Source organism: Anoplophora glabripennis, unplaced genomic scaffold (assembly GCF_000390285.2).
Source record: "Anoplophora glabripennis isolate ALB-LARVAE unplaced genomic scaffold, Agla_2.0 scaffold327, whole genome shotgun sequence".
Taxonomy (NCBI): domain Eukaryota; kingdom Metazoa; phylum Arthropoda; class Insecta; order Coleoptera; family Cerambycidae; genus Anoplophora; species Anoplophora glabripennis.
The window spans coordinates 286,723-306,188 of record NW_019416408.1 but is presented as its reverse complement, the minus strand read 5'-3'; the positions used below and the strand labels follow the sequence as shown (position 1 = coordinate 306,188).

The window sequence follows — 19,466 nt, the reverse complement described above, 5'->3', positions numbered from 1 at the left end:
ACGTTGTGGAAATCGTTCCCGGTACAACCTAGTCGCCGCGAGCGCATTTTCTCCGACTGCACCATATCGACACGTTCGGAAATAGTAAATGCAAGTACATCGCCTATTATGCCAGCCCAAACATTTACCGAGAACTGATGTTGAAAATGAATTTCCCTAATCGCCTGAAGATTTTCATCGGCACATATGTGCATATTATGGAAATTCACTTCATCATGGGTAAATGTCGCCTCATCTGTTATACAAACATAAGCAGGAAAGTCTACTTGATTGGTACATTGCCGTAAAAAACATCTACAGAAACTCATTCGTTGATCACAATCCGGGGATAAAATCTGTTGAACTGGTTGCACATGATAGGGGTGCAACAGCTGGCGCCTTAAGCTGCGATGTACGGTACGAGATGAGGTTCCTACTTACTGTGCGAGTCATCGAATACTAATTGTGGGGTCTTCGTCAATATTTTCCAACACTGCGTCTTCAACATTAATGTTCACTTGCTGACCACGTCCTTCTCCTCGAGGAATAACACTTCCCGTATCTCGCAGCCGCTGAACGCACTGTAGGATTCTATTTGCACATGGGGGGTAACGTTGTGGCCATCGTTCCCGGTACAACCTAGTCGACGCGAGCGCATTTTCTCCGGCTGCACCATACACTAAAATCATATCGACACGTTCGAAAATAGTAAATGCATTGTTTTCTCGGTTCACTGTAAAAGTAGTTTGTGCACAAACTAAAAACTTAAGAAAAATAAGAAATAAGAATCTCGTTTTTAATGTAATCGGCACGCTATTCTTATTTTTTACTTCTTCATAAAAATTACACTGTCATCGTGGAATTACAAAATAAAAATTTTTGTCTGGAATCTTTCACTTTTTAACAGTGATGGGTCGATAGACGATGCTTAATATTTAATAATTAAGTGAATAATGAATTCAATACAAATATAAAATCAATTGACTGCACAAATTTTTTGACAATGTAACCTAACCTTCTTTTAGTATTACTAGTATTAGATTGTACCAACTTAAATTATAAGGTTGCATCTCGGGTCGCATAAAAACATTTCCAAAGTTTTTAATAAATAACACAAGGTCGGACTTCAGTTTCGTTGAATAAATGAACTTTAATTTACAAAAAAAAAACGCGAAGATAGAATTTTTTCGTATAAGACTTTTCTATTACTAGTTAGGAAGCTGTAGTTTATTTTTTATAGATTATACGCACCACACCCTGTATACTTGCAAGGGAAACTTGGCAGTGTGATATACATTTTTTAACAACATGATTAATGTATTTGTATCATATAATGCCCACATTTATAATTACTTAATTTTTGTTGCAAGAAGGACAATTTTATTTAAAGGGTACAAAAAGAATGTATAACTTATTTTGTCAAAATATCCAAAAAGTCATCTAACTTTAGAACTTCGTGGAGCTTAAGAAATATTTTTCAGCGTCCAGTCAAATAATCAATTTATAAAATAGTCGTCTTTCCAACTTGATTTTAAAACGTACAAACTAGTACAAGATAAGCTTAGATTTATAAAATATTTATATAATTTATGGCATAATATATATTATAATCTGTAGGTGTATTTGGTATTCAGTTATGTATATAGGTAACAATTTTATAATTACAAGTTCACAATTCAATATAATTTATACATTTTGCCATTCATCAAAATTGATAAGGCAGTAAACTTGATTTCCTGTATGTCTGCAAACACGTATCTTGTAATGAATTAGGTCGTTCACTTTAATGCAGAATGGTGTTGCAGGCATTGCACTTTAAAATAATAATTCCGCTACAGAAGACAAAGACATGAGAATACATAACACGTTGATAAAATAAGATCAATATGTCATAGTAATTATCATTCTCATAGTCTATGGGAGCGCTAAAACAAATTGACCGACAATCTCTGAAGAGTTATGTTTTCTTTTATAATACCTAATATGCAGGGCGCATTAAAAATTGTATTTATACTCCTGTACAAATGGTTCCTAAATTTTATGTTGAGTATAAAATAAACTTCTCAGGACATATTTTTTATCATTTTTAAGGCAAGCGCATCTTAAATAAAATAAATCACTGTCCATTAGTCTATATTTACAAGAAATTTTTTGAAATACAGAGATAGAGTTAGTATATACATTAATCTACAGTGAATGACAGCAAAACGCCACGAGTCATCGCGTCGAATGTTTTTCGATAAGGTTCTAGTCCGCCCAGCAGAGATTTGTTTATCTTATGAAACGAACCTGAGATGCTGGATAATTACGACAATGTAGACCTGTCAATTTCAGGACATATTAACGGGTTTAAAATACTTTTACGTTTTTTACTAAATATCTCTGTCCCTAAAAGTTCTCGACAAATTCTAAAAAAGTTATAACCAATTTTTGATTATAAATTCAATACACAAGGCAACAAAAAAGTTATGACAATTTAAATGCATGTAAAGTATTACGGGTGGTGTCATCTACCAATTTACAGTAAATTCGGGACCTGATATCAATTTTTCATGCCAGAAAACTCCCCTATACCAAATTTTATGAATTTACTACAATTAATAATGAATTTTCTGAAGAAAATCTAAAATATAATTGTAATTTTAACACTCTGTATCTCGGAAGTTACCAATTGTGAACTAAAGTGACAGATTAGATCATCATGTTTTGGACCCATAAATATGTGGTAGAAATTTTGTCCAGACCTTTTAGAGATACGCTGAAATTCGTAATTATATTAATTCTATTCCCTGATAGATGAATATGATCAAATGATTCATATCATTTCGATTTTTACCTATGGGAACATATAAAAAAATTACAAAAGAGTGTACACGTTTTAGGAATTACCAACTCAAATTGAAACCATCACAGAAATCATGTCAATGTAACCATAAAACATCGGAAATACACAATGCTACTGACTGGCATAAAAACATGTATCATACATTCGACCAAGCAAAGCGTCAAACTCAGCCACAAACGACAATGAAATGCACGACCAACGTCTCTAGATTTTTCAGCGGCGTGCCAGCCCGGTAGGGCAGGCATTAGAGTGCAACTAGATATGTATCGAATAAATTGATCGATGCGAAGCTTCAGATTAGAGGCAGACACTTTAAAATAGATAATTCAGTATATATGTATAAATATTCAACCAGACGGTGCATTGTAGTTAATCGAGATGTCAAAATATGTATATTTTTCTATTAGGTATTTAATATCTACCAATAAAGTAGTTTCTTGTTGTAATTCGGCTTGCAACAGTGTAACTCTTGCAAAAACATGTCCCACTTTTGAGGTTAACTTTTTAGGAATTTGGAAACCTTCAGAGTTCACAACAGACGAACTGTTTCAACTGACCATAGGAATCCTAGAGGTGGCTTTAATGGAGCCCCAGTTCCAGATAAAAGGTGGCGTAATGATATTTGACCTCAGCGAGTTGTCCATCAGTCAAGCGTGGTACATGACCCCGACTATTGCAAATCATATTATCCAAGTCGCTCTGGTGAGTACTAGTTTACCAAAAATAAACAATTTAGTTTTTATAGCGTTATAAAAACGACACAATTTATTATAATAATTATCTGCTTATGATTATTTTTTATTTACAATAGATTAGACAAAATGTATAAATATCAACAAAAAAAAAATCGTTTTTCACTAATAACTTACTTATAAAAAGCTGCAAATACTGTTTTTAATTATCTTTAAATAGTTATTTATTATAAACGTCCTTTTTTATTTTTATTAATAATAATTAATATATAAACAATATATAATAAAAGATAATTATTTAAATTCTGTCCACCCACGAATGAAGTTAATAATAGCTTCTTCAACTTTAATGCGTAGCTGTAAATGTAATTATGTAATAAAGTTAATTATTACTAAATGCAACGTTACAAAATAAAAAATACTTAAAAAATTGATTTGGTTTGAAATTTGATTTCATCGAATATATATAATTATAAACAATGCTGATTAATTAATCTATATCTGAATCAAAAGTTGGTTGTATTGATTATTATAGTTAGCTATACATGGTGTTTCCTAAGTAAGTTACATGTTGAAGAAAATGGTTATCATCTCCAAAAATATGTTTAAATGAAGTATTAACAAAATGTCGTTTTTCTGTTAGGTATCATTTCTAAAAAAATATTGCTAAAATTATATTGAAAGCTGATTAAAAAAATTGTTAATACCATTTAAGAAATAAAATGCACAATTTTTATCACTCATTTTCAATATATTATATTATAAAATAGTATAATCATTTACAAGGGAAATTTTACAGATGTGACAAGTGAATAAAAATTTTTCAAAATCTGAAAATTTTAATTCTGTAATGTATAATAGGTAATTATTTTTAATAAAGAACGGAAATATGAAAATATTATTTCTAACCATTTTCACTATTGAAATAATTTTGAAAAGCTGATTAAAAAGTTTTACCAAAATTTAATTTTCAATTCAAATTGAGGAATTGTGGCGAGAAAATCAGAGCATAGGTTTTGCTAAGAAAAAGCAGGAAAAGTATACAGAGTGGACTTTTTGGAGGGGCCACAAAGGAACAGAAATGTTCCCAGGACGGCCCTGATATTTTGTAATTTTATCCTCAGCTGCTAGTGGTATATGGTAATTAATATTGCAACAAATTTTTCCAAATCTGTAGAAACAAAAATTTTAAAGAAAATTAAAAAATCACTTATTCACAATTTTTTACACAGGACTTTTTTTTAAGTGGCCATTAACTTAGATTGCCTTGCTCTGTCAGTATAGTAGGTATGTATAGTTCATCCTGAAATACGCTGTATACGTAAATAATGAATTTAGATGAGGATTGAATTCAATTTTATCATTGAATTTATATACCTATGTCAAATTTATTACCAAAGTTTATGTTGAATATGGTTCAAAATTTTACCTTTCGATAGTAGAGAAATACCAGCAACTCCTAAATCAGCCATACTCTTTTTCATTAGTGTATCATTACAAATTATAACAAGGCATTAAAATTGCGTTGTCAATTCTGCGCTTAAATTTTAAATTTACTTCAAATGAAGAAACAAATAAACATAATAATAAAGACAAAGTTTCAGTAATTAGAGATTCACAGTTTAATTCGATTTTTTTCATTAATTAGAGATTCACAGTTTAATTCGATTTTCAAAGACATGATTTAACCTGAATTCAAACCAGATAGTTGATATATTTTAAATACCTTGTAGTTTTTTAAGAAAAGTACTTAATTTCTTTTTTTAACATTACTTATATTGTACTAAAAAACAGTCGTCATGCTTAAAAGATTTGTATTAACAGAACTAAATCCTAACTTTTAATTTTAATGCTTTTATATGAAAACATTTTAGATTAAAGAATGCACAATAAACGTAAATGTCTTGCATAATCCTTTTTAATAGTAATTATAAGGTTTTTATGACCTTTCTGATATTTATAGTAGGTACGATAGTTTTGCGAATTGTTTTGACCTTTGCACCTGGTCACCGCCAATTACAGACTTGCATCGCATTTCCTTAACCAAGAATCTTTGATATGCCCTTGTTGTTCTCGGCCCAGGTTATATGGAGATGGATCCACTATGAGGTGACTTTGAGTTATTTTGAAGTATTTGGAAGTTTCCAACGCATTCCTAAGAGTGTATTTTGAGTTTTTAATATATTTTGAATATGATTGTGTATATTTTCCTGTATTTTTCTACTCATTTAAAGAATTTCTATGCAGTCCAAGGGTGCTTTGATGATTCTTGTTGTGTTTAAAAACTGTTTTGATTAATTTTATTGCTTTCTAACATATTTTATAGAAATGTTTCGGTATTTATTGAAGAATTGTAAAACCGATTCGAGGAACTTTGATGAATTATTAAACTTTTTTTTATTCATTAACATGTCTTGAAATTATTATGAATTCCAAAGCTGTTTTGAACTATTTTGTTTTATTTTGTAGTATTTTTTATGTATTTGCGCTAATACGAGTCCAAATATTATTGTAATTAGATATAATCTTCGTACAAATACATTTGTTTTTATTCATTTCAGACGAGTATGCCAATACGAATAGAGGGCATCCACATACTGTACCAATCCTGGGTATTCGAAATAGCTTACAACTTCATCCAGCCACTTATAAATGAAGGGGTTAAGGACAGGATCGTATTCCACGGGGACGACTTGGAAAGTTTGCACTCACACGTAGATCCCAAACATTTGCCCAAGAGATACGGAGGTGTCCATATTGATTATCCTGTTGATATCTGGTTCGAGGACTGGGTGAAACATGACGATCGCATCATTCAGAACCTTGTCGATTTAGGATACGATGACATGGAGAGGTTGAAAGAAGATAGAGAAGAGGAGAAGTGATAGTTAAACTTAGGAAATTATTCTTGTGCCTGGTGTTCTAGTCCATTTTATAAGATTTTATAAATATTTTTTATTGAAATAATATAGTTTTCAGGTGAAGTCACAACTGTTTTTACTCTTTGCATTGATATCCTAAATATATTATTTGTTTTGTTCTAATACTTTTAATAGAAACATTCATTTTCTTAATCCTATGGTGATGTAGGTCACGATCTGTTACGATTCTTTATTAAAAATCTGGCTACTATCTTCCTTGAAATTACTTTATCTGAAACTTCATCAATTTATAATGCAGAATAATTTTTGCGCATATGTACTTAAAACTTTAATTTTATTACGTTTCTGTTCAGAAGTAAAAGTCTAGGAGACATTGGAGCTATCTGAAGATAGTGTACCAATTACTGACGTTACTAATTACGATTGGGAAGTAATATAGTCTACTTACAAGATATTTTCGCAATTTTAGACAGACCCTGGAAGTAAAAATCTTAAATTGGTTTTTCGTAACATTGGTTCTAAAATCACAGCAGACCTTGGATTACTTACTGAACAATCTAAATTGGTTCAGTAACTACGTCTATAAGGCTACTATATCTGTAAAAAAAACTTATTCGAGTCGTACACAAAAAAAAATTAAAGGAGTGTGTGTTTTTAATTGGTTACGTTATAAACTAAATATGATATATGTTTTAGTTATAATAGAAAAATTTCAAAAATCATATTCCTTAGACTCATACTTCAGACAGATTCTAAGAAAATAGTGGTCGAAATTCGCAATCTATCAAAAAACAATTGAAAAAAAAAACAAGCAAATAAATCTGAAAACCTGGTTCGAGTTTGTATATGAAATAGATATTTACTATACCATAGAGAAAATTAATAAACGTCCTTATTTTTCATTTTAAATATTATATAACATTTATTTACCTACACATTTAAATTTCGTAGTAATATTGTTGTTAAGCATAGATTCAACAATGAGATATAGAACTGATTTTTATTTTGGTTGAAAACCTTAAAATATGAACTGTTTTATTTCCGACAAGTAAAATTAAACTGTAAGTATTATGTCACGGTCGGTTAGCTAAGCAGAGCATTAATAACGTTCTAAAACAAAAGAACGAAAACTATTTATGTAATTTGCTATATTCTTAGGGAAGGGCATAATTAGATTTTATTAGATTATACATATCTGGAGATATGTGGTATTTTTGTCTTGACAAAAAATAACATACTTCTAATCTTACTTTATAATTCCACAAGAATTGATATAAGAAATATACACATGTTTTGACATATACTTATCAAGTCAATTTTGTATAAAATCATATTTAACAAAAATACGTCTTATTTGTGCTTGTGAATCAAATTTTCTCTCCATAACCTCCTCTATAACCATATATTCTTGGATTGTTGATTTCTCTACGATATTATTACTTGAGTGCACTGTGTTTAAGTGTTAGTGACGATTCTTGAAATGCGCGACTTTCTTGAACAAAGATGTAACGTAAAATTTTGCATGAACCAGGAGAAAACTTTCATGGAAACAGACCAGAGTTGTAGCCAGACGACTCATGGTTTTTGCACCATGATTCAGCTTTGTCAATTCGTCAGTTTTGTATCAAAAATCAGATTGCTATCTTCTCGCACCCTCCTTACTCTCCAGACCTAGTTTCTTGCGAATTTTGCTAATTTCCGAAATTAAAATCTATGCTGAAAATACGCCGTTTTCAAACTATTGATGACGTCAAAGCAAATTCGTCACAGACTTTGAAGGCTATTTCAAATGAGACTATCCGGGACTGCTTCGCGAAATGTAAACATCGCTGCGCTGGTTAAAGTCGAAATAATGGAGGGGAGTACTTTGAAAAATACAAGGAGCAATACTGTATCAAATTAATAATATAGTTTAAATGTTCGGTTATTTTCTGCACAGACCTCGTATAATTCACACATCAAACCAAAGTTAACATTTGCTTGTTCGCTTACAGCAACGACTTGGATTTCTGAACAAAATAACACTAAAACTATTTTATATTGTGATTTAAAGTCACGATCCAAGCGATTACATAAACATTTTCAATCTTGTGCATATTGTAAATAATATATATTGCATTGCAAAAAATAAACAAACTCGATGTTCTTGCTCAGTTGCAGTCGTATCAGCACTTTTCGTTAGTATTTAAGTTTATTTGAATGTATTATGGAAAATGTAGAAAGTGGTGGTAAAATCCTTTGCGAATTCAGGAAACTTGCCACAGGTTGTCATAGATTAGGGTTGTCGAGTGAAAATTTCTTATTAGTTGTGTTTTAGAGAATAACATCAGAAGGCTAGATGACGATTTCTTGCGAAGGTTTTTAGTTGGCCATCGTTATGATGTTTGTGCAGCCCTTAAAGCAGTAAGTGGTTACTTTAGGTAACTTTTATCAAATTATTTTACATTTAAAAATTAAATTAAAAGAAGTACCTACATTTCTTAATACTTAATCAGCTGTACATAATTAAAAAACTAAAAATGAAACTTTCACCCAACGTTGAAAATTTTATTGTATTTCTGTCTACAATATGGACTATTAGGCATGCACATATTATTATGTAGTTGCTTCTTTCTGTTCTAATCTAAAGGACAGTGTGTAATAACTTTTACCCGTGCTGTAAATAAAGTTACAAGCACTAGTTTAAGTGTAGGTACATTACCGCCCGCCGTAACACAATTGACAATTACGGAGATTCGTGTGGAAACATCAAAATAAATAAAATAATACAGAAAAAAACAAAATTAATTTTTTTATCGAAATCGAATATGACCTAAATTTTTATTTAAATCAATTAAACAGGAATACCTGAAAGAGTCTTTTGTTTTTGTCATTATTTTTTTTTTGGATGAGATGATGAGAAAGGGGAGATATTGTAACAAACCTCATTTTATTTAATGTAAAAATGTCCCTGAAATGTATCGTTTAAAAAAAATGATAGTTATCAATTATGGACATATTATAATGCAATTAAACTTCACTCTCTTCTAATTCATATATTTTTTGCAATTATGACAAACCTACATCTATTAAAAAATCAATGTTTATTGGGATATATAAAATATATTTTCACAGAGCTATATTCCAAAAGAGGTTGACTTTTGAATATGGGTACGACATAGACCAATTTAATCGAAAAATATATTTACTTCAGTTGAAAATTTAGTAACTGGTACAGTCTAAAATTCCTGCAAATGCAGTTGGTCAGGCAATAACAATCGATGATGCCTGAATAGTAAGGTATAGACGACATGTGGTTTCAACAGACGGTGGCACATGCCCGAGAAACAATTCAATTTACTGCATCAGTCATTTCCTGAGCTTGTAATTTCTCATTTTGGTGATCCTCCCAGATCATGCGATTTAATGATAATGCGATTTTACGATTTAAAACCTATGATTTCTATCAAAATTTCTTCTAGAGTGAATTTTGGGTCATTATTTGGTTTGTGGTTTCAGCTTATATCACATTTATTTTACATTTTTACCTACCTCATTAACAATTTTTCATCATAAGCAACTTTTGTGATTACATATTTTGTACAGATTCGCAACTTTCAAAGTTTCATAGAGAGAAGACAAGATAATTGGTTAAAATTAGAAAAAGGTTTAGTAGAAAATATCCTCGAGTCTCAAATTATAGACGTGCTGGATGAAGTTGGACGTCACGGACAAACGATTGTCTGGATACGCTTAGAGAAATGGGATCCTGAGGTCTTCAGTGCTGATGAAATTCTAAAGGTATAAATTAGTAACTCTTCATGTTCCATCGCGAATAATGTTGAGCACGCGCAATTTTAGTGAATAATAAAAGAGGTTAAAACAAGCCATTAAATATACAAGGTATCCCAGATATAATGCAAATATTTAGACCACAACTCTTCAAAAACAACAACATTTATCTATTTTTTTTTTTCGAAATCACTACCTTAAAGTTTTTTACTAGATTCAATGTAAAATGCAAAAAATGCAACGACATATTAACAGCTGTGATTGTGCATCATGTTGAGTTTTACACACGGTGAATACGTTGATATGATGTTAGTTTACGCCGAGACACATGAGAACTCTTATAAGATTTATATCTAAGGATCATTTCCTAAATCGTTTTATACCAAATAGGCGCATCGTATCGTTTAGACTTCCGGATCACAGATCTTTTGAAACTGAACTAACAACAATCTATTTTGTCAAAAAGCTTACAGCATCAGGATTATTGTCAACATTTTTGTAACATGATTTTTGGGTGGAAATAGTAAAGAATGCCTCATTGGACATTACGTTATACCAGATCCGTTAGATGGACGGAGGTATTTTTGGATGATGTTCCACTGCAAGTTCTTCGAAACTTGTGGTTTGATGATGGTGCTCCTTACCATAACGCTCCAATCATTCGAGATTGGTTAAGTCAGCATTTTTCTCGATGATGAATTGGCCGAAATAGTATAGTTGCATGGTCCACCCGATCGCTAGAATTCAATCCGAGCCACTTTTATTTATAACTTACCACGTTTATTTTTTTTTGATGAGTAGAAAGTTGTAGTTTTTTACTTTTGATCATTTTTAACTTAGTTTATAACAAATATTTTTATTTTTCAAAAGTTACCGAATTAATTCCGCATCTTTTTGTTTATTATTTAAGGTGGCCATATCCCTGGCCGAGAAATGGTGAAATTTCTGGCATTTTTAGGTACTGAAATCTTGAAAAGTAAAACGTGTAGAACAAAAGTAAGCACAAAAATAAAATCCTTGATGTTTTGTTTATTCATTGTTACCATTTAAATTTACCCAAATAAAATAATAACTAAAAAAAAAGCGTTTGTAAAACATGCGTTTTCTGTTATCCTAACCCCACACTTTAAGATTTATTTTCACGTACTTATAAATAAAAGTAAACAATTTTATATGTAGGACTAAACAAGTAAATGTTATAAGAATATTTATATGTGGAGTTATATATAAAAAAGTTAGTATTTTCCTAGATTTCGGTACCTAAAACCTTGATGGTTTGATCGTTTTTTGCACCTGTTTATTCGTTTTACTGCGCCGTCTTTGAAAATACTCAGGTGGCATGACATAACATTCCTATTATTTGATAAGCTTTAGATTATTCAGTTATTAAATGTTTGAAATTATTTGTCTTTGCGGAAAACACTATTTAAAGAATATGGGGCCCTTAATCCATTAAGCGTTTCGTTTTATGCTTCAATAGCGGGTAACAATAATTTAAAAACTAGGGGTTTTTCGAAAAAATACACTCATACACAAATAGACATTGTTGTTTTAGATTAATTAAAATTATGGTTAAAATTTATTTCTGGGATATTCTGTATGTGAGAAAAGTAAATGATCCTTTACTACTGACTAGAAAATACAACAAATTATTTTTAATATAGTAATCCTACTAGCAAGATAGTAAAAACCCATTTTCTTGTCCTCTTTGCTGTTATACTATATTTTTTTTTAATTTAATTTAAGTTTATAGATTCTGCAGATTTAAATGCCATTGCCTGTAATTATTTTCTAGTGATCTCTTCCAGTGATTTCATCTGGGCTTTAATATATTTAATATTTAGGTTTCAGCTCTTCTCTGCGAGTTGGTGTATGCAAAGATGAAGGAAATAAAATTTATTGATGTCATTATGGATATGCATAGCTTTTCCCTGAAACATCTGAATGGCCTTTCTATGAAATTTGCCAAGCGAATGGTATTCTTCATGTCTGTAAGTAAAGATAAAAAATTACTCAGTTGATGCTGAATTCCTATAAGTAGGTAGGTATATTTAAATATATCGACACATAGGAAAAAAAGAGTGAAATTAACTTTCTTTTTATTTTCAGGAATGTTTACCGATGGAGTTGTTACACATATATGTGGTTAGGCAACCCAAAATAATATTCTACCTCGGCTACGCGTTATACAAACCATTTGTAGAAGAACGTATGAAGAAAATTGTAAGTAGAATTAAAGACCAAAATAAAAAAAATAGATACCGTTAATAATTACGTACCTAACAATGTATATGGAATACTGATTAAGCTATAGCTATAACTGCATCGAAATTTTCTTGATACTTACATTGATAAAAAATTTATGTAAAATTGCACACTAGATCATTGGTTATTTTAACGCCACAGTGATTATATAAGTAAAGTACACTATAATAAGTATATCCTTTTTAGTATAAATCTGTTGCTTAATATAACATCACAATAAAGTTATTAGTAAGACCTAAATGAAATAGGCGAGCGGTCATTCCTAAAATGATGCTTCTAAATGAAGGTAACCGACTAAATTTTTAAAACAAAAACCTACAGCATGAAACTTTTTTTTATTTTATAAGTGTTTTTTTCTGATAATTTACATTTTCTTTTTATATTTTTCGGCGTGGTCAGTCAATTCTTAAAAACAAAAAAGTTGTAAAAAAGAATTACTCGCCGAATGGCTTTGAAAACAGTTTTTTATCCATTGTAAAATGGACCAAAATAAACACTTTTTGTTCTTTGACAAAAACTCGAAAAATACTTCGTTACCGAGATATTTATAATTTAATGTGAAAAAAGTGACGAAATCGACAGAGTTTCGGAATTTTTTTCTCAAAAACTACTGAACTGATTTTAATTCTAAAGAAGCATAAGATATATTTTTTTGGTATGGGTCAATCATTTTATTGAAGGTCTAAAGCGAGTAAAAAAAGTCTTTCAACGAAAATTATGATAACACTTCAATTTAAAATTTTCTTTTTACAATATCTTGGATTAGATTATATTTACAATAAACTTTATTATGATTTTTTTAAATCGATATATGTTAATAGTACAAATGTTCAAAAGATCATTTTGTTTGGTTTTGTAGCCGGAGTAAGGTTTTTGCAAGTAATTAGTAAAATTTAAATATTCGATTTTTGGTTTTATAAATACCTAAAATTGACTTGAAAGTTATACCAAAACTAAACATGGAACATTCTGACATTCACCTGAGCACGCACAGACTGCACAGCATTCCAGGTTCGATGACAAACAGTTACAATTTTCCACTACTTGAACAAAAATATTTTTGAAACATATCTAACGCAGTTTCTCCTTCGAAATAATGAAAATCCAAACAACCATTTTCGATTTTCCATCCATGTGTCAATGGATCAAGAGTTACAATTTCACTATTTGTAGACTGTTTTTTTACTTGCTTTAGACCTTCAATAAAATAATTGATCCATACCAAAAAAATATGTCTTAAAGTAGAAGATCTGCCGATTTGCCGTTTTTGAGAAAAATATTCCGGGAGTTTGTCGATTTCATCACTTTTTTCACATTAAATTGTAAATATCTCGGAAACGAAGCATTTTTCGAATTTTTGTCAAGGGACAAAGTGTGTTTATTTTGGTCCATTTTACAAACAAAAACTATTTTCAAAGCCATTCGGCGAGTAATTTTTTTTACAGCTTTTTTGTTTATAACAATTGACTGACCACGCCGAAAGATATAAAAAAAAAATATGTAAACTATCAAAAAAATACACTTTATAAAACAAAAAAAGTTTCATGCTGTATGTTTTTGTTTTAAAAATTTAGTCGATTCATGCCCTTTATTAAGGGGTGAACCGCTCGCCTAAAATTGGATAAAACTAACTTAAGATTCAGGTTAGAGTAATAATTATTTGAAATTTCATTTTACAGATTCATATATGCGGAGATAATTATGACTATTTGACAAAAAATATTGGACGAGACTTTTTGCCTGTATATTTTAATGGAACCTGTGAAAACCTCAAGTCAACTAGGTGGCTAAACGTAATGCATCAAAGAAAAATACGGCAAGGTTAGTAGATGATATATTTAAGTACCTATGACATCTTAAGCACTATACCTACCATCTTACCTTTTAATCGGTTAAAGGTAAAAGTAAAGTAAAGCAACGGAGAGCGGAATACATAAACAATTGTTCACAATAAAGTCTATGTCTAGACAGATATACTTACCTACTACCTAATTAATATGTTATTTGTGTATACGTTCTTCTTTTTCGCTATAGGTAACCTTGTGAATATAAATAGCATTAAAAAATAATGTGACAAAATGACACCGTTATGGGTGACAAGGTATTTGAAACATTCGTTATTTTAAAAATTAAATAAGCTTTCGGAGACTTTATCGATGCAGTAAGCAACGAACTCTACTAAGCATAAAGTAAACTAAATATACGTAACTAAGTAGGCCTACAAATTCCTTAAAAACTCACTGTCATTTTACAATTAATAAGTGTAACTTTAGATACATTGTATATTTTTACTTAAATACTAAGTAATACTTAAGTAAGTATTACTTAGACACTTTCTTAAGCACTCAAGACATGCTTATGTTTCATTCACAATTAGGTAATCTCATACCTTTTTCAAGTGTGTTTATATAAATATAATAAAAATTTAATGGAATATAAATAAATTCGAATTTAAGTGTGAGAGAGGAGTAGTGGAAGTAGTAGCTAATTTCATTGAAGTGACAGGTTATTAGATATAATTTCAATGAAAAAAAAAAAAAACTACCAGTACAGCTAGTCATACTAATTACCGTCTTATACCTAATGATAGTTACCGTGATAATGGTATATACATAGGTACACTAATTATAATTGGTTATTTCACATATAGGTATCTACATTCACTTAATGAAGAAGGAACATTTGTCAATTTAATAATAAAATACCTAATAATAGTGAAATTTCAGTGATTCTAATTATATAAAGAAATATATACAAGACTTATGAAAACATCAAAAAATAATTGAGTAATAATTAGATAACTATGAGGTCTCTCAGAAAATAATCGTACTTTATTTTTTATACTTCATTATTAATTTTATACATTATTGATCCTTGTCATAATAACATTATGATTTCCTATTCCGTTCATATGGATTTAAATAATTAGATAAAAATCACATTTTTATTTCTTTTGTCCCAAATAATAATTACAATGTGGGAAATATTGTGGGATAAATTAAAATATTATTATTACTGTGTACTTACATAAACATAGATACTTGTTGAGAAAATTATTGTTAGTTTTTTTGTTTCAGATTTAAGTTTATCAGGATATGAATTTTACGAAAAATCGACTGGTAACACTTAAGTATGATAATAATTAACAATTTACATATGTACTACATATTTTTTTATTGTTATTTACGTAGGTACTTATTTGCAATAAATGATCGACAGAATAAAAAATTATTGTTTATTTATCCAATTTACCATATATACAGCGTGGTAAAAAAGTTCTGCATAAAATTCATATTTTCGTCAAACAATTTTTTTTTCGAAAAACGGTGAGACCCGTCGATTTTTATTTGATCCAGGGCACCTTGTTATGTGGAAAAAATGTTTTTTTCGATAATCCACTTACGGCAGCGATGACATAATTTTTTTTTAAATGACAACGCATATTTTTTTCGTTCGAAATTGATGACAGTGATAATTATCTAAACAACGGTGTGAAAATTTCGATGTCTTACATAACAATTTTTTTTAGAAAAATGCACCTTAAGTTCTTGAATGCAATAATTTGCTGTTTACGGATCAAATGCCTTAGAAAAAAATTTATTCGGCAGAAAGCATTTCAGATAACTTAAGTTGCAACTGGTGTTATGTAATATTTGCGGAATTATTCATCAGATATTGTCAGGATCCTGATTAAACTGCAAAATTTAGAACCAAGTTCAACCGCACAAAATCCAAATAGTATGTAGCAAATTAAGGTCGACTTTTTGTCTTCGAGTTTGCCGATAAATTCCTCAAAAAAAAAAGATCCAAAGAAATGTTTACTTGAAAGGAGTAGATTACCTGAAATATTGAAGACTAAAAATCAGTACCGATTTAACATTCTTTGGTGAAATCGTTTAATTCGAAATGGCAAAACTTAGTGAACGCGAAAGAATTGATATTTTGAGGATGATTGGTTTCGGCGATAAGTTACGAACCCATCAAGAAGCTTGCCAATTATTTAATGCAACGTACCCTGACAGACCACCAATTACGCAATCTACGGTTAGTAGGGTACTGGCAAGGTTTGAGGAAACTGGTAGTGTGAAAGATGCTCCTCGTGCGGGTCGTCCTAGAGTAGATGATGAAACTAGATTGAATATCCTGGTGGAGCTCCAGGACAACCCTCATTCTAGTACAAGGTCGATTGCATTGAACAATGATATTTCACATGTAACTGTGGTGAACTTTCTCAAAAAAGAGAAATTTCACCCCTATAAGGGTCACTTGATACATGCATTGACTGAGGACGACCCAGACCGCCGTCTCCACTTTTGTGAAGATTTAATGCATCGATGTAACGGAGACCCCGACTTCCTCAAGAACATAATTTTTTCTGACGAGGCTACTTTTTATCTTAATGGATCGGTGCATCGACATAACTGCCGGTATTGGTCTCAGGAAAACCCGCACTGGGTGCAAGAAGTAGATCATCAGCACCCCCGAAAGGTGAACGTTTGGGCGGGAATAATAGGGCGTCGTATTTTAGGCCCGTATTTTTTCGAGGAAAATTTAACTGCTGCTCGCTATTTGGATTTCCTGCGGTTCGATTTGGTCCCAAGCTTAGCAGAGTTATTCCCGAACAACGAGGATCCTGATATTCCTGAGGAAAGAATTTGGTTTCAGCAGGATGGTGCACCGCCCCATTATGGAGTGCAAGTACGGGAGTACTTGAATAACACGTTTACTGGCCGGTGGATCGGGCGACGCGGAACAATCGAGTGGCCTCCGCGTTCGCCTGATTTAACACCTCTAGACTTTTTTTTGTGGGGCTATTTGAAATCGCGTGTGTACACAAACAGACCAGGTGATTTGGAAGAACTTAAAAACCGTATTCGTTTTGAAATAAATCAAATCGACCCGGGAATGCTTGAACGAAGTGTAGACGGCGTTTACACACGCTTAGGACAATGCCAAATGGTACAGGGTGGGCAATTCGAACAATTTCGCTAGACTTACACAAACATTAGTGTAATTTTACTCGTTTGAAATGTAATTTTGTCAACTTTGTCCTTTTCGGAGCCATTAATAGTGTAAGTAGACAATTATCACTTATAAGAACTTAAGGTGCATTTTTCTAAAAAAAATTGTTATGTAAGACATCGAAATTTTCACACCGTTGTTTAGATAATTATCACTGTCATCAATTTCGAACGAAAAAAATATGCGTTGTCATTTAAAAAAAAATCGCTGCCGTAAGTGGATTATCGAAAAAAAAATTTTCCACATAACAAGGTGCCCTGGATCAAATAAAAATCGACGGATCTCACCCTTTTTCGAAAAAAAATTGTTTAACGAAAATATGAATTTTATGCAGAACTTTTTTACCACGCTGTATACCTATATAGTGTGATTAATTGACTATAATAAGAAATATATATGGTTTAAGTATTTTTTAGTGTGTATGTAAATAAATCTGGTCAGACGTACATTAAAGCAAATTAAATCCACATGTAAATACACTAGGCACAGAAATTAAGGGATATTAAAAAAATCCCAAAATTCTGAGTGATTTTCAAAGAGCTGTAACTTGGAGGGAAGTAGTTGTAGAGAGAATAAAAAAAGGAAATTGAAGCTTCAAGTGCTTAGTTTTCGGATCTGGACTTTAAAATTTTTTAGCGTCAGCAGTTTTTGAGTAATCAAGAAAATCAACGAAAAAAAAATTGCAAAGTTTTGCTTTTCTTTAAACAAATTTTTTTTTTGATAACTTCACCATGAAGCTCTTTTAGATAATTTAATTGTCTTCAATTTGAACGATTCCGGAGCCTTGTACGATGATTTGTCGCAGAGATAGTCTCGTCGTCATCGACGCCCGAGCATGTCCTAAACATGCCCAATGTGGTTCAAGTCGGGACTCACAGGTGGTTGAGAGTTACCACGTTGTTGGCGTGAAGAAAATTTCTCGTATGTTTTACGTACAAGACTCCGGAACCGTTCAAATATTGAAGATAATTTAATTATCTTAAAGAGCTTTATGGTGAAATTAAGTCCATAAGCCTTTTTAAAGAAGAGAAAAAAATTTGCAATTTTTTTTTTCGTTGATTTTCTTATGATTACTCAAAAACTGCTGGCGCTAAAAATTTTAAACTCCAGATCCGAAAACTAGACACTTGAAGCTTCAATTTCGTTTTTCTATTCTCACTACGACCATTTCCCTTCAAGTTACAGCTCTTTGAAAATCACCCAAAATTTTGGGATTTTTTTAATATCCCTTAATTTCTGTGCCTAGTGTATGTCTTAAACAATTAAAGTTGCCTATAAAAAGGAATCGTGTTTCCCCAACTAAACCTTTAGCTACAAAGACGATTACACAGTCACACAAAAAAAAATGTTTCTTGAATCTGAAGGTCGCACTACTCGTAGGTCTACTACATGTTTTCTGGGTCGCTGAATCCGAATCCGTGATCCATTTAACCCCATCACGTCAGATTTTGCCAATAACCCCATATCACCTCATAACCCAAACTGTCAAATCCTATTACACACAACGGTCCTGTAAAGGGAGTTGTACACCCACAATAACCCTATAATCCTATACATTCAACCTCAGACCTTCTAATTCCATAACCCCATAACCGATAACTCCAATAACCACGTTATTCAGTAATTTGACTTGATCTCTCCTCGCGGGATATATCAAGGGTCTATAACAGAATATATTTAACTCTATAATCCCCCATCACTAACCCCATAACCCTATAACCCCATAACCCTATAACCCCATAACCCCATAACCCCATAACCCCATAACCCCAATAACGACGTTAAACAATCGTTCGATCGTTTGATACAAGGAACATAGTCTATATCGTTATTGGCTCCCAGTTTCATCATCTCTAGTAGATTCTCCGTCAATTTAAAAAATGTCGTGCCAAATGAAGCTTTATATTTCGCTTATACTAACCCCAGTCCCTGAAGTCCTTGGATCATGGTTTTCATGCCGTCTTGGCAGACACAAGTGAAAGACATACGAGACAGAATTTCGGATGTCCA

At 31.3% G+C, this 19,466-nt stretch overlaps 2 protein-coding genes across 5 annotated transcripts in view; both read left to right on the top strand.

Moving 5' to 3' along the window:
- LOC108909475 (clavesin-2) overlaps positions 1-6,500 on the top strand; it is a 43,216-nt gene extending 36,716 nt beyond the window's left edge. For all 4 annotated transcript variants that reach the window (XM_018713824.1, XM_018713823.1, XM_018713822.2 and 1 more), the window contains exons 5-6: positions 3,333-3,526; positions 6,078-6,500. In XM_018713824.1, the coding sequence (XP_018569340.1) occupies positions 3,333-3,526; positions 6,078-6,401 (518 nt within the window). In that variant the 3' untranslated portion in view covers positions 6,402-6,500. The remainder of the gene's footprint in view (positions 1-3,332; positions 3,527-6,077) is intronic.
- Positions 6,501-8,604: 2,104 nt separating this feature from the next.
- LOC108909470 (alpha-tocopherol transfer protein-like) lies at positions 8,605-15,564 on the top strand. The gene is made up of 7 exons (XM_018713815.1): positions 8,605-8,662; positions 8,716-8,801; positions 9,984-10,178; positions 12,014-12,160; positions 12,279-12,392; positions 14,114-14,255; positions 15,512-15,564. Exons 1-7 carry the CDS (start codon positions 8,605-8,607, stop codon positions 15,562-15,564), a joined length of 795 nt encoding a protein of 264 aa, XP_018569331.1.
- The last annotated feature ends 3,902 nt before the right edge of the window (positions 15,565-19,466 follow it).